This window comes from Sciurus carolinensis, chromosome 2, assembly GCF_902686445.1.
Source record: "Sciurus carolinensis chromosome 2, mSciCar1.2, whole genome shotgun sequence".
Classification (NCBI taxonomy): domain Eukaryota; kingdom Metazoa; phylum Chordata; class Mammalia; order Rodentia; family Sciuridae; genus Sciurus; species Sciurus carolinensis.
Window position 1 is genome coordinate 163,723,861 of NC_062214.1, and position 16,613 is coordinate 163,740,473.

General features: G+C 39.4%; 2 protein-coding genes and 1 non-coding gene across 3 annotated transcripts in view; 2 read left to right on the forward strand and 1 right to left on the reverse strand.

Moving 5' to 3' along the window:
• Window positions 1-16,613, reverse strand: part of Zbtb25 (zinc finger and BTB domain containing 25) — a 157,305-nt gene that overhangs the window by 52,868 nt on the left and 87,824 nt on the right. The gene's annotated exons all lie outside the window — the stretch shown is intronic.
• Window positions 1-16,613, forward strand: part of Mthfd1 (methylenetetrahydrofolate dehydrogenase, cyclohydrolase and formyltetrahydrofolate synthetase 1) — a 67,614-nt gene that overhangs the window by 2,226 nt on the left and 48,775 nt on the right. The window contains exon 2 of the mRNA XM_047541819.1: window positions 13,056-13,140. Coding sequence (XP_047397775.1) covers window positions 13,056-13,140 — 85 coding nt within the window. The remainder of the gene's footprint in view (window positions 1-13,055; window positions 13,141-16,613) is intronic.
• On the forward strand, window positions 2,257-2,363 carry LOC124978578 (U6 spliceosomal RNA). Its single transcript, XR_007107546.1, has one exon. It is a non-coding gene; the product is annotated as a U6 spliceosomal RNA (small nuclear RNA).

The window sequence follows — 16,613 nt, forward strand, 5'->3', positions numbered from 1 at the left end:
CCTGTGCCACTGTGCCGGGCTTATCTTTTTGATAATAGCCATCCAAAGTGATAGGAAGTGGTATCTCATAGTAGTTTTAATTTGCATTTCCCTAATGATTAGTAATATTTAGCACCTTTTCATGTACCTATTGGCCATTTAAAGAAATCTTCTTTTTCAAAACATTGCATACTAAACTGTATTGTTTTTGCTTGACTTTCCTTTTTATTTATTTTTGCTTGTATTCAAACCTTTTACCAGTAAAACTTACTTTTACAAAGACTGGTTGTGAAGAGATAATTTAGGTTTGTGTCTTGGCAGGGTACCAAGAATTGGTGCATTCTGGGTATGTTTTATTTGGATAGAGAGCAAATTAAATATGTTTATGAGTTCCATAAGTACAAATAGATGGATTGTTTTTGTGTATATCCCAAACACCTAGAAACCCTATTTTACTACTTGTGCAACTTTAAACAAATTGCTTAACCCCTCTGTGCTAAAATTTCCTCAGATGTAAAATGAAGATAATGTCCAGGGCTGTTGGATTTTAAGGATAATTAAATGAGTTCCAAACAGAGGAGATGTCAGAATTGTTTGTGGCACATAAGTGCTCAATATATGTTAGCTATATTAATGATTGGTAATTAGTTAGTATATACATATGAATGATGGAATCATTTTCTTTATGACAGGGATAGCTGCCTTGAATCACTTTAGGAACTTTTTGTTATTTTTATATTTAAGTGTGAATACATATAAAATAGTATACCTATTATAAATATACATCTCAATGAATTTTTTCAAGTGACTCTATTTGTGTAACTAAGCACCCAGATCAAGAAATGGTATTACTGGCAGTTACGGAGGCATATACCTATAATCCCAGCGACTTTGGAGGCTGAGGAAGGAGGATTGCACATTTGAGGCCAGCCTCTGTAACTTCGTGAGACTAGGGAAATAATTCAGTAGTAGGGTGCCCCTGGGTTAAATCCCCCGTACCAAAAGAAAAAAAAATGGCATTTTTGGCACCTGAGAAGCGTCATCCAGTTACCACCCCTCACAGGGGCAATCACTATCCTGACTTTTGAAACTAGATAGTTTTGCCTGTTTTTGAGTTTATATAAATGGCATCATACTCCATTTCTGAAATTATTCTGTTACATGTAGTTATAGTTCATTCACTCATAATTATACTTCATTGACTCATTGCAGAATAGTATTTTTCTGTTTGCAGCTGTTTACATATCTGTGGACATTTGAGTTTCCAGGTCTTGGCAGTTTGAATAGTACTACATGCATTCTTTTACATGTCTTTTGGTGGATTATCATACACATTTTTGTTGAGTCTATATACCTAAGAATAGAACTGTAGGACAATAGAACATGTATACGATCAGTTTTGTTTGATATAGTCACTCTTTGCAAGAGCGTTTTACCAATTTATACTCAGAAAGAACTGTTGAAAAATATCAATGCTTGGTGCAAATACCATACTAACCTAATTGGATTCACTTGCCAGAAGCCACCAGACTGAATATTTTAAAAACCAGTTTTTAAAGTTTGCTCCATGCAAGCATCCTAAAGGTTGAGACCATATATCCAAGTTCCCATCATTGAAGAATGGGGTATCAATGATTTGGCCAGAGGTGTTGAAGATACTCTCTAGAAAAAAGCTGTTCCATGTCCTGGAATAGTTTCACTCTTCAGTTGGTTCAGAAGTAACATAGCTAAATACAATTTAATTTAATTGAAATTGTAATTTTTGTAGTGGTTGGGATAGAATCCAGGATCTCATGCATGCCAGGCAAGCACTTAAACCACTGAGTTACATCCCCAGCCCAGGCTGACTTTTTGTATCATCCTGTTCATGAACAGCCAGTACAATTTGTAAAGGAGCATGAAGACTTTTAAACATAAAGTAAAACACACACACACACACACACACACTGGCCTTTTTTTTTTTTTCTCACAGAACTTCCTTCAATGTACTCATAAGGTGGTTCTTATAGCTAACTGTATCTTAGCATTTTGACCTTCCTGGAGGGCTTGACTCCCGGGAACTGTGCTACAGTGTTTATAATTCTTCACAGGGTAGGATTCCTAAAAGGGGAGGTGGCCTGCCCAACTCATGAGATACCATAGTTCTTCAGATTCCATGTGTTGAAACTGTAGCAGGCAGCTAACCCTTGGGCCATGGCCCTGGGGCATTCCTGAAAACAGGTTTTCTTTTTTTTGATGGTACTGGGGTTGGAACCCAGGGCTTAAGACATGTTAGGCGTGCTTGCTTCGGCAGCACATATACTAAAATTGGAAAGATACAGAGAAGATTAGCATGGCCCCTGCACAAGGATGACACACAAATTCGTGAAGTGTTCCATATTTTTGGTATATATATACAATGGAATATTACTCAGCCATAAAGAATGATAAAATTATGGCATTTGCAGGCAAATGGATGAAATTGGAGAATATCATGCTAAGTGAGATAAGCCAATCTCAAAAACCAAAGGACGAATGATATCGCTAATAAGTGGATGATGACACATAATGGAGGGTGGGAGGGGTTAGTGTTAGGGTTAGAGTTAGGGTTAGGGAGGGGGGCAAGAATGGAGGAAGGAAGGACTGTATAGAGGGAAAAGAGGGGTGGGAGGGGTGGGGGGAAGGGAAAAAATAACAGAATGAATCAAACAACATTACCCTATGTAAATTTATGATTACACAAATGGTATGCCTTTACGCCATGTACAGACAGAGAAACAACATGTATCCCATTTGTTTACAAAAAAAAAAAAAAAAAGACATGTTAGGCAAGTGCTCTGCCCCTGAACTACATCCTCAATCAATCCCTTTCTTCGTCCTTCTCATCTCTCTCCTCATTCTCTTCCTTCTCTTTCCTTCTTCCTCTTTTTTCTTTCCTTTTTTTTTTTTTTTTTTTTTTTTTTTAAACAGGATCTCCCTAAGTTACCCAGACTGGACTTGACCTTCTGCTGTCTCAGCCTCCCAAGTAGCTGGGATCATAGGTGTGCCTCACTGTACCCAGCAAGAAGGTGGTTCTTAAAGCTTGAGCATGTTGGGCTGCAGATGGAGGCTTGTGGTGAGGTGTCCCTACCTTTCCTCTTTTGCTAGGCCAAGGACACTCTAAGAGGAAAGGTAAGCAAGCTTCTTCCATTGCTGCCAGGGATCCTGGAGACCAGAGAAAGGGTCCCTCTTTCCTAAGTTTACAGATCAACCTTCTTGATTGCCACCAACTGTTGGGCCTCCCCATGGGTCCCGTTTGCAAGGCTTCAAGTGCCCTGGGCAGTTTCTTCCTCCAGATCAATGGTGTGGATACAGTGTTTGAATCATAAAAGATCTCTTCCTTGGTTGGAGGAGAGGGTGGGAAAAAGGCCATGAGTTTCACAGTCAGAATTCCTCCAAAATCCAGTCTATTACCCACACCATCCTGCAAATAGGGAAGTAGACCAGAAAAGCAATGTGTTTTGGCTAATGGCTGCTAGGCTGCTTCATGGCAGAGGCTCGACTAGAACCATGGTCTTCACCTAGCACGTGGTGGTTTCACTCTCCCAGGCGCTGGCTGCTTGCTGAAAGAATTTTCGTAAACTCATCTGTTTCTTTACAACAGTCTTCTCATTGCAATTTCTGCGCTCTGCTGAAAACACCACCCTGACTTTTGTCTACGTATTAGTCTGCCCTTATACATTCCTGGGAGCCAAGTTCAGCATTCCGGCTTTCTTTCTCCTTGGAAATCCTGATGGACTGAGGTGCCACTTACCTCCCTTTGGAAGTAACACCCCAATTTCTCCCTGTTTAGTCTGTGGCAGAGGCAGGCTGCTCAGTTCTTGGTGGCCAGGAAGCAGAGAGAGAGAGTGCCGCCAGCCCTGAGATTCTTCATGGTGAACGAGACGACTTGAATGGGTTGTTCTCTTGGAGTTGGTGGACTGATGGGTAGATTGATGCTAAAGTGGGTAAAACAACAGGAGGTAGTAAGGGGTGCCAAGAAGAAAACCAGAGTAGGGAAAAGGGATAGGAATTTCTGTGGCATGGGGGTTTCAATTTTTAATATGGGAGTTAAGGTAACCTATTCTTTGAAAAAGTGGTCAATGGACAAAGACTTGAAGGAGGTGGAGCCACCAGCCTGCCAATGTCATGTGGAAGAGGTCTCCTGACCAAAACAGCCTGTGCCCTGGACCTTTAACATAACCAGTTAATAAATGACTGACATGGAATTAAGGGATGGCCCTGGGGAAAGCTGACCGCATGGAGAAAACATTGGTGTTGAAACGTGCCTTGGGATGAAAGTCTTTTAAGAGATACATAGGGAGAAGGGGGTGGAAAAATCACTTTGCTTTGGTTGGTGGAGGTGAAAGCAAACCCTATCTGTGCATTTCAAAGTTTGCTGCTGTTTTGTGATTTTTTTTTTTTTTTAACTTTCCTTTGCTATAATTAGACCTGCTTTCTCCCATAGGGGCGTTTTTCTTTATTTATTCTCTTTTCTAAAAACATTGGTTGAAAAAAGACAGATGGTTTGCCACTTGCAAACACCAGGGGTAGATGCTCTGAGTTTTTGTTGGTTGGGAAGTTGGGTACATTTGTAAATTCCTTGTTGATAGTAGCCTTGAAACCTAAGCATAGTTGCTGTAGACCAATGGGCAATAGTTATCCTTTGTGTTTTGGTTTTTCCATCTGTACATCGGTGTACTAATGACACCTAACTTATAAGGTTGTTAGAATTAATGAGTTATTACTTATAAAGTATTTAGAGCAGTCCCTGATACCATAGAAAAGGGCAGTTCTTTTTGGCTACTGATTTAACATTGATAAGCCCTTTCTTTGTCCTGTAGGTGATATACCTATGAGCCCTTTTGTGCTCAAAAAGATTTGTCTGTAATATGCTCCAACTTTTGGTGTCCGATCACTCCACAGTTACGTGGGAATGGGCATAGTGGCCCCTGCTTGTAATCCCATTGGCTCAGAAGGCTGAGGCAGGAGGATCTCGAGTTCAAAGCCAGCCTCTGCAACTTAGCCAGTTAGCAAGTCTCTAAATTATTAAAAAAGGGCTGGGGATGTTGCTCGGTGGTTAAGCAACCCCAGTACCAAAAAAAAAAAAAAAAAAAAAAAGGGTTACGTGGAGCCTGGAAGGTCCTAGCAGGTTCAGCCAGGGGATCCTACGCAGGAGAGCAGGTGGGACAAGTGTTCTGTCTTTATAAGGAGAGTTGGGAGCAGGCAGTTTGGCAGTGGAGTTTTGAGCAGGGGTGTGTGGCTCCCCTATTCTACCCCCCATTTGTATGAAGAATCCCCTGGAAGAAGGGGTATCAGGCTGACATAGCATGGAGGAGGGTCAGTGGAGCTGAAGGAAAGGGCTCAGGTAGAGACCAGTGGCAATTAAGGGGCAAGTTCTGCTCCGGTGGCCTTGGGAAAGCCAGTCAATCACTGTCTTCTGCACTGAGTGGGGTGATGGTAACTATGTCCTGGAGGTGCCTGGAAGATGAAAAGCATGTGGAAAGCCCATGTGCTAACTGTGGGCACAGTTCTGTATTTTTTGACATCTGACCCCCAGCACCGAAGGCCCTAGTATCCCTGCACTGTGCACTTTGATCCCCTTGACACTGGTGCCCTGTAAATCTTTGACCTCGAAGGAGTGAGTGGCTGACGGTGCTGTGGTCAGGATTCCTCAGCCACCTCAGCCATCTCTCCTCTCCATTTTGTAGTTCATGAAACTTTTTTTTTTTTTAAACTTTTTTTGGGGGGAGGGGAGTATGGGGGGTTGAACTCAGGGGTCCTCAACCACTGAGCCACATCCCCAGCCCTATTTTATATTTTATTTTGAGACGGGGTCTTACTGAGTTGATTAGTATCTCACTGTTGCTAGCCTCAAACTTGTGATCCTCCTATCTTATCCTCCTGAGTAGTTCATGAAACTTTAACCACAAGTGACATGCCTTGCCCCAGAGTTCCAGTGCTGGTGACAAAGACTCAACAGTGCATTTTCCTTCCTTACTAAGGGCTTGTTGATTGCTTGCTAAAAGGAATTGCAAGCTTTTATCCCCACTAAGACATGTCTTGGGTTTGGTTCTCCCTGAGGCGTTTACAATTGTTAGGAGATGACTCAGTCAATCTGTTTGGGAAACAAACTGATCCTCTCTTCAGAAAGTCAATTTTGAGCTCCATGTGGTGGCACATAGCTATAATCTCAGTGACTTGGGAGGCTGGGGCAGGAGGATCACAAGTTCGAGGCTTGCCTTAGTAACTTAGTGAGACCCTGTCTCAAAAACAGAAAACAGAAAAAGAAAAAGGACTAGGCATATATCTCTGGTAGAGCACTCCTGGGTTCAGTCCCCAGTAAACCCCCCACCAAAAGTCATTTTCGAGGTTTTTGACTGATTGTAGATTAATCTAATCATCTTTGTTGGCTAAGGATTTTCCCCTCCTTGATGGGAAGGTCTTTGCCACTAGCCTGGGCAGTAGAAGTACAGTTTGGGTTTCTGATGCTTGAGTCTCAGAAGATAAAGAAACTTTTCTGTAAAGTGTTTTTACCAGAACCTGTCAGGAACTTTTCTTCATGATTAAAGATCTTTCCTTTGGGTTTTGGTGTCAAACACTAGTCCTTATTTATTTAGTAAGCAGTCTGAGACCAAAGCCCTAAGATTTTCCTTAAGTCTTGTCTAAGGGCAGAAAGACCTGGTCTTTGTGAGACTTTTCCCATGGAAGAGCTATTGGACTGCTCTTGTCCTCCAACTGGAGATGCCTTAGGCTTCCACACTGCCCCTGGATCGTGGTCCAGAGGCCTCTAAAGGGACTTGTAGCTGTCGTTAGAGCTGTAACTAACTGATGGCTAGGACTGTGGTTATGTAATCTTCAAAGAGAGAGACTGATTCTGATTGGGAGGCCCTGGCTGGGAGGCCTGCTGGCAGACTCTCTCCCTTGGCACATAGTTGGGCACAGCTTCTAGATCCCCATACTCAGCCATCCTGTCTTGTCTCATAACTCTTCCTATTGGCAGAAGGTAACAAAACAGTGGTCTTCTAGCCAAACGTTTTGTTTTGTTTGACTTGCAGAATTATTTTTAAAAGTTGGATTACATCTCAACATATTTATGTCTGTAATAACACATAAAAATCTGGATGCCTGACTTTTTGAAAGGAGATAGGAAAGTTGAGCAATACTGTACTCTGTATTTTTTTTTTTTTACTCATTTATTTATATGTGGTGCTGAGGATCGAACCCAGTGCCTCACACGCTAGGCAAGTGCTCTACCACCGAGCCCCAACCCCAGCCCCAATGTTGCCAGTTTGTCTTATAGGAGTCAATGCTTCCCTGCCTCCTTGGATCGAGCAGGGGTGGGGAGGTGGGATCACAGTGATTAGAGTCCTACCACCCTGGGTTGCATGACCAGGGACACCAAAGTTCCTTTTCTCTTTATGACCCTTCTCTAATGAATTTGTAACCCACTTTTCAACCTGTTTCCCTAGCTCCAATTGTTTCTCTGTCAGTGATTCTCCAAGGGGAATGGTTTCCCCTTCCTGTACTTCAGGGCATTTGGACATGAGTGGAGACTTTTTGGTTATCCCATGGTGGAGGAGAGGGATTATGTGCTATTAGCATCTTGAGGCAGAAGCCAGGGAGGCTGCTAAGCATCCTACAAAGCACAGGACAATCACTTTAACAAAGAATTATCTGGTCCAAATGTCAGTAGTACTGAGATTGAGAAACCCTGATCTAGAAGCTTGAAATAAGTAGCTACTGTACATCGTGTATGTGAATAAATGATGGCCTTTACCATCAGAGAGAATTCATTAAAAATTTATATCTAATTTTCCTGTCATAAGTATTAGGCAATTTACTTTTCCTTTCTTAGATCTTTGAAAGAGTTAGAATTGGATGGAAGAACTTTGCATTATAAATTTTCAATGAAGCATAAAATAATTTCACATTAAGCTTTCAAATATGTATTTGGGTTGAATTTTAATAGTTTCCATTATAAATATTCTTCTACATAATAATAGAAAATGCTATTATCAGTTGACTATTCCATATGCTAATATAATGTAGCTTTTTGTTATATTGGTGGTTTTATGACCAGTCAGATTTCTTTCAACAAGAAGATAATTTTGTCTTTTAATTTGATTTAAAGGACTAGGAATTTAATGTAGTTAAAACACTAGGTGGCCTCACAATCACAATTATTTTTATAAGAAAGTACTTCTTAAGCTTTTTTTTTAAAGAAATTTGAAGTACTTGTTAGTAGCATAAAAGTTATAATGAACAAATGAAAAACAACAAATGAATAAAACGGAGATAAAGCAAATTAATTAAAACATATGTGTTGAATTGCATCATTAAGATCTTATAAGAATAATCTGCTCCTTGGAGGGGAAAATAAATTTGGATTCTTTTTTTGAAAAAGCCCTATATTGGATGTTTTTGAGAGGAGGGTTTTATTGTGTTGCCCAGGATGGCCGAGCACTCCTGAGCTCAGGTGGGCCTTCTGCCTCAGCTTCTGAGTAGTTGGGACTACAGGCCCCCACCTCTATGCCTGGCTAAGGGCTTCCCTTTTGATGATGAATGTTCTTAACATTTTCTCTGACCATTATTAAAGGCATTTCTATGTATCTTTTTCTCCCTACTTTGGTGCTGGGCTTTGTATCCAGGGCTTGGCACATGCTAAACATGTAGTCTACCACTGAGCTACCTTCTGTGGACCTTCTGAGGATTAAGAATTACTCCCAGCCTGTACTATGTTTCAGCATTTGATGTCTAACAGCAGCTTTGTTTTCTTCCTGTACATTTCTTAGCCGTGTCCCTAAATACCTTTTGCTGCCTCCTTTGTCTACCACATAGCTTCTGTTGAAATATCCTTGTTAGCGTGTATTTCAGCAATGTTTTTCTTCCCTGCCATAAAATGTCAAAAGACTTGAACCTGTGGTATCATGGTAGAAAGGTAGGCTTGGAATTCATAATAGACTTTGTCAAGAATAATTGTATAAGACTTTGGGCTAAAGAGATGACTGGTGACAGTGAGGGTGTTAGACTGTATAACAAGGACTCTCCAGGGATAATACGGTTCTGTAGGGGATGTTCACCTTTGACTTTTGTTGATGAGGCTGTTTCACAGTTGTATGTGGGAGAGGTTAAACTGGAGAAAATTGATAGTAAGGCAGATGACCCTTATCCGACAGAGAATCAAGGAAATCTTGGACAGGTAAAGATTTCCTCCTTGATTTCTGCCCCTTATAAAAGATAATCCTAAACATTACATTTTATTGCAGGATTTCTCACCCTTGGCACTATCACTATTAACTTTTGGGCTGGATAATTCTTCATCATGGGGTCTTGTCCTATGCATTGTAGGGTATTGCACCCTGATCTCTACCCACTATATGCCAGTAGCATCTTAGTTAAAACTGTACCTGTGTCTGGTCGTGCTTGTGCTTTTTACATATATAAGTAGCTATAATTATTTTACTAGTATGTATCCATCAGAACCAGAGAGACTTTAATGATATATTGTTACTTTTACTTTTTTCATTAACACTCCAGTGCTGATTTCTCCTGCATAGAGACTGAGGTGTGTCTTCCCTTAGAATTTAGAGTTAATGTCCGATGTGTGCAGTTCTGGTGTTCAGGGACCACCCACTTTGGCCTCACTTTACTCTGGAATCCTTGCCTGGAGGATGTAACTCATAGGGATGGAGAGAAACAAGAGGCAGCTGTAGCTCAAGGTAGTTTTTGATGATTTAGAAGATCTAAAAAAAATTTTTTTTTAGTTGTAGGTGAACACAATACCTTTATTTTTATTTATTTATTTTTATGTGGTGCTGAGGCTCAAACCCAGTGCCTCACACGTGCTAGGCAAGTGCTCTATGCTGAGCTACAACCCCAGCCCCGATTTAGAAGGTTTTAATGATTAGGAAGTTGTTCTGTTACAGCATTTAAACTTTCTGGAATTTATGGGCTGCTCACCATTTAATTCACCACAGTTTCATGGCTCTAAAGACCGATGAGGGAATGTTCACTTTTTCTCTCCATTTTCCTCTTTTGTCGTTTCTTAATTTAAGTCATTGTTGACCTTTGCTTTTCTTCTACTTTTCGTGTTAGAGTTCTTCGGTTACTGGCTAACCCAGAAAATGAACACAGGCTAGAATATTTTAGGGGACGTAATCAATGGTCCTCCCTGACTTTACCAGAGTAGAAAACTTTCCACCTATTGCTTTAGCATTCTGAACAGTAGTTCTTGCTGATTATGGTTTATGGACATTTAAAAACATTTCTTATTGCTCTTCTGGTCATGTTGTGAAAAGGGCCAAATGCCTGCTTTTAAACACATCTTTCTAATTGGAAGAATAATTCTGCTTCTTAGGACAAGTTTAGGAGAGTCAGTGTTACTGATCTCCAGCTGTAATCTTTTTTTTTTTTTTTTTTTTTTTTTAAGAGAAAATATTGCCCTGGACGTGGTAGCACATGCCTATAATACCAGTGGCTCAACAAGGCTGAGGCAGGAGGATTGCAAGTTCAAAGCCAGCCTCAGCAACTTATCTAAGCCCTAAGCAACTCACTGAGACCCTGTCTCAAAATAAAATATAAAAAGGGATGGGGATGTGGCTCAGTTGTTAAGTGCCTCTGGATTCAATCCCTGGTGCAAAAAAAGAAAAAAAAAAATTGCAAGGTTAGATTCATTTAAAGGATAGAATAGAAATATGGACCAGTTTGTTCTTTGTTCTTAATCTACTGAACTAAAACAACACTTTACATCTATAGTACCTGTAAGTTATGGGTTCCCATAACTTACTACCTGCTGGGTGTATTTTTGTTGTTGTTGTTTGTCTCTAGACTCCCTACTTTAGGTCTCAAAATGCTCACTTATTCTAGAATCTTTATAAGAATTGATAAATAAATTCACTGAATCAGAATAAAATCTGCTCAGTGCCTTAGGATATTTGAGGTTGGCAGTCTTCCCTCTCCACTTCACAACTCCCAAAACTCAATCCTTTATGTGTAGCCCTGGAATTTTCTCTGTGCCTCATGTTACTGTATCTAGAATCTAACCACTTTGTACCAACCTGCCATCAATACTGTAATCCACACAACATCACCATCTCTGCTTGGACTTTGGCAGTTGCAATAGTTTCTTGCTGGTATCCCTGATTTTCTCCCCTGCTGTGTGTTCTCAATTCAGCAACCAGAACAAATTTTAAAAACCTAGGTCTGATCATGTCAGCCCTATTCAAGACCCTCTAATGGCTTCCTGTCACATTCAGATTAAAAGACAGTTCACCTGATCTGGTTAACTGCTTCCAGTTTCTAGCTGGAACTCATTTGCCTATTCAGGGTCATTGCACTTGTTCATCTTTCTGCCACTTGGCCCTAAGGGAAGTCACATGACTTTTGTAAGACTGTTTCTACTTCTGTGAATGGCTTAAGAAAGTTCTCCTACCTTACCACATGATCGAGTGTTTCTAAGTGTTCTTTGTCTTCACTGTCTTTACTTGCTATTGTATTTCTACTCTTTGGGCTCCTTTTATGTTGTGCTAGTAAGTTATTTCATGAGTTTCGTATGGGCAGGGAAAGGTGAAGTAGAACCAGTGGAAACCTTTCCCTAGCCCTTTTTTTGGAGCACATCGATAGACAAAGATAGAACTTTTACTTTTTGCCCTATTGTTTGTATCTTCCTTTCTTTCTTTCTTTTTCTTTTTCTTTCCTTTTCTCATTCTCTCTCTCTTTTTTTCTTCTGTACAGTGTGAGAGATTGAACTCGGAGGTGCTTTACCACCCAGCCACATCCCCAGCCTTTTTAATTTTTTTTATTTTGAGAAGCTAAAGCCCTCCCAAAGTTGCTGGAATTACAGGCATGCACCACCATCCCTGCCCTAATTCTTTTGAAATATATTATTGTATAGAGTATTGATTTGAAAAACAAGGTCACTCACTAGAAATAAAAATTGGAAGTCTAGGGGATGACTTCTTGTACCGTTCAACAATCTTGATGTTTACTAGATCAATTCTAGATGAGCTTTTCCTTTTAACTTCTGTGCCTGTTTATGTCAGTTTTTACAAAGCATGGAGAAGTAGAGCCAGGAGTAACCCAATTAGAATGAGGGTTCATGTTTATTTGTTATGTCAAGTGCAGTTCAGAGTGAGAGGAAGAAAGGTAGATGAAACTGGATCTCCAAGAGAGACAAATACTGTTCAGATCTTATAATATATCATAATTGAACAAGGCTGAGCTATTTTGAATATTTATTTATGAATATAATTTAACTCTCTTAATGTCCTATATCGTTGAGAAATTAATATTGAATAAATGGAGTTTCATATGAGGTTGTTCTTTTAACCTTCTATTTTTTGTAAGGGAAATTCTTATGTGAATTGGAATGCAATTCATAAGTTCATGTTGAATTTGCAGTGGGATTCACTGATTTATCATTGAGTCTTATGTGGTCACCCTGTAGTCTTCTTACTAGGTAGGCTGAGCAAAAGATGTGAGCTTGAGTTTTTCCCTGTAAAAGTTTTTCATGACAGTTATCAGGTGAGTTAAAATGCTGAAAAAGATGACAACCAGTGCCTTCCAGAAATTTTGTCCAGATTTTTACTTTTCAATGTATGATTTAAAATGCCATCAACTAGCATATTTTATTTTATTTTGAGGGGTTGCGGGGGATTGAACCCAGGACTTTGTACATGCTAGACAAGTGTACTACCACCAAGCTATACTCCTAGCCTGACTTATTTATTTTGAGACAGGGTCTTCTTGTTACCCAGACTGACCTGGAACTTATGATTCTCCTATCTCAGACACCCACGTAGCTGGGATTGCAGGCATGTACCACCATGGCTGGCCCAACTTAATACATTTTAAATTGACTGTCCTCACACCCCACGGCCCAGTCATCATCAACAGGTGTTAGAAAATATCCAAGTCAACTTGAAATCTAGAAAATGATGAGATGATCATAGTACATTATATCCTAGATTCATTTAGTGAAGGTATTTTTAATTTAAGAGAAATACATCTAATAATCCATGTCACTTATTTATGCTTGAAACATGAAGTATTATCTTCAACCTTTCTTTTTTCTCCAGGCAAATAAGGGAGAGACTGAAGGACCAAATCATTCAGATGAAGGAGCAAGTACCTGACTTTACACCGGGCCTGGCGATTTTACAGGTATTATCATGGTGTATTTCCACTAATGACCTCCCTACTGAGACATGCGGTAGCAATTCAGGCAAAAGGCACGTCAGCCTTTTTCCTCCTTTTTTTTTTTTCCTCCCTCCTTATTGGCTTTTGTGAAATCCCATGTCTTTACAGTTTCTCTTTGCAGGCAACTCTTCTCAACTTTCATGTGCTGTTCCCTGTTTTTCTCTCTGGATGCCTTTCCCCAGACCTATGTCTCCTAACCTTTGATCTTCGTATGACCCTTTATGCTCTTCAAAATTTAAGACCTCAAGGAGCTTTTGCTTATATGGTCTTACCTATTCATATTTGCTGTATTGGAAATTAAAACTAAGTTTCAAAAATATTTGTTCATGTTAAAATGCCAATAGGAAGTTTATTATATTGTAAAATAAATGAAAAAAAAAACTTTGATAATAAAATTCAGTGAGAAGGGGGGCATTATTTTACATGTTTTGTAGAGCTCTACTGTCTGACATAAAGACCTGGTAGAGTCGAAGGGGTGGATTCCCATCCACTTCTGCATCCAATCTCTTGCTGAGTGCCAGTCTGATTGAAATATAGGAAGAGAATCTGGCCTCAGACAGATGTATAGTGGTTAAAGGGAAGAATTTTTTTTTTTTTTTTTTAATAGTTGTCCAGATAATTGTGGTATTTTTCCTCTGATACTGTACTAGGACTCACTAAGTGAAGTTTTTAAAGGTTAGTTGCAATGCGGAATCTGAAAGTCTCTTAGTGAACTTTCATGCTTTGTTACATCGTTTCATGTTTTCATACTTTGTTACATCAAAATGTTAACATTTGGAACCCATATTTACCCAGGGATGGTTTTGTAACATTCTTCATTCCTCATTTGGAAAATAATGGCTCACTGAATTAGGCAGATTTTCCAAATGCTAACATATTTTGTTATGCAATATTTTTAAAACCCCACAATCATATCACCAACAAACTCATCAGAAAATTTTAAGGATTAAAAAGGTGTCAAGTTCACAGAGGTTGATAAACAGTTCTAATTTTTGCTTGAAAATTGGTGCTGGAAATTGAACCCAGGACCTTATGCCTGCTCAGCACATCTCTACCACCAAGCTGCACCCCCAGCCTGGAATGTTATCATTGGCAACAAATGCAGTTTGTTGTTCTCCTTGAAGTTCATGCTTGCTTTATTCAGTTTTGAGAAAATATTTGGCAATCATTTTTTGTCAAATATTCTTTTAAGTAAAAAGATGGTGTTCCATAGAAAAATACACCTAGTTCAGCTGGCAAGGCACAAAAGCCCAAGTGCTTTTCCTTCTGACAGCCACTGTACTTCCCCGGGTAAAGGAAGTGCTTATGAATGCGTCCTGATTCTTTATACAGAATACTAAAAAGACATTTACTCATGGGTTGAGTTTTAATAAAGTCAATATTTGTATTACTTCAAGGGCATTCCTAAGTGAAACTGTCACCTGTTTTTATTGTGACAATGAAGGATGCCTTGGAAACCAGAGTATGGTTTGGTACCCTTGTTTTAATTTGTGCTGTCCCCAGCAGTCTTACCCACTGTTGTTTTTGTGCCATGGGTATAGCAGTCAACACAATGAAAAAGCAAACCACATAGTAGCATGTGAAGTTGTCAGAATCCAAATGGAGTCACTGTGTCAAACCTTGACAAATGGAGCCAGGAAAGACCATGAAGGGAGAGCTCTCATGCTTGATTGCCTGATAAGAACTATTCCAAGCTGGGAGTGGTGACACACACCTTTAGTCCTAGCAACACAGGAGGCTGAAGCAAGAGGATCACAAGTTCAAGGCCAGCCTGAGACTTAGTGAGACCCTGTCTTAAAAAAAAAAAAAAAAAAAAAAAAGAACTGTCACCAAAGACTGCCCAAAGCACAGACTTGCACAAAACCACAAAACCAAAGCTACCACAGCCTTACCCAGAAAATACTTCTGCAAGGTCATTTATCCAACAACTGCCTGTCCGACCTTAGTTGCCACCCTTGTTATTGATTCTTATGGCCAAGGGTGATTATTTCAAAACAACTAATGGAACACTCATTTTGCCTTTAAACTCTCGTCTCCCTTTTCTTCCGAGTGTGCACATAGTTTGCTATGGCAGGTGCATTTCCATTGCAGTATTCATTCTGGAATAAATTTATTATCTTTGGAGAATCTCTCTCCATTTGTTATTTAGATGGAATGTTATTTAGATAGAAATTCTATCATGAAAATAATTTAGCCCTCAGATTTTTTTAAAATTTATTTTTATTGTAAACAAATGGGATACATGTTGTTTCTGTTTGTACATGGAGTAACAGCATACAATTTGCATATTCATGCATTTACATAGAGTAATGATGTTTAATTCATTCCGTTATTTTTTCCTTCTCCCCCACCCCTCCCACCTCTCTTTTCCCTCTATACAGTCCCTCCTTCCTCCATTCTTGCCCCCCTCCCACCCCCCATTATGTGTCATCATCCGCTTATCAGTGAGATCATTCGTCTTTTGGATTTTTGAGATTTAGCCCTCAGATTTTTAAAAAAAGAATTATTCATTTTGATAGTGGTTTTTACCTTTTAAGTTGTTTTATTTTAGTTTTGATCACATGTATTAGTTCTACCTATTAATGGGATTTAATGTAATATTACAGCATCCACTGATCAAATTCAGTCTCCCTTTACCCTCCCACCTCCACACCCTTCCCAACCTCTAGTAGTCAGATCAACCTTATTTAGCTTCTACATATGAGAGAGAACTTGTAGTACGTGTCTTTCTATGTTTGGCTTGTTTCACTTAATATAATATCCTCCAGTTCTATCCATTTTACTATTAAATGACAGGATTTCATTCTTCTTTATTTTCGAATAAAATCCATTGTGTGTGTGTGTGTGTGTTTGTTTATTTATATTTATCACATTTTCTTCATCCACTCATCTGTTGATAGGCACCTAGACCAATTCCATATCTTTTTTCAACTGTATTGGAGATTGATCCCAGAGATACTCTACCACTGAACTATAACCACAGCTCTTTTAATTATTTTATTTATTTACTTATTTATTTTTTGGTGCTGGATGAATCCAAGGGAACCTTACCACTGAGCTACATCCCCAGTCCTTTTTATTTATATTTTTAAATTTTGAGACAAGGTCATGGTAAGTTGCTAAGGCTGGCCTCAAATTTGCAATCCTCCTACCTCAATTTCCCAAGTGTGTACCGCTATGTCCAGCTTCATTCTCCATGTTAACTCTTGTGAATAGTGTGCCAATAAACAGGTATCTTTTTAGTCTGATTTCATTTCCTTTGGATATATGCCCTGAAGTGGGGTAGCTAGATCATTGGTTATTTTCAAAAACAAAACAAATGCTGGTGAGGATGTGGAGAAAAAGGAACTCTCATGCACTGATGGTGAGAATGTAAATTAGTCCAGGCATTATGGAGAATAGTATGGAGGTTCCTCCCGAAGTCACCGATTTTTGAA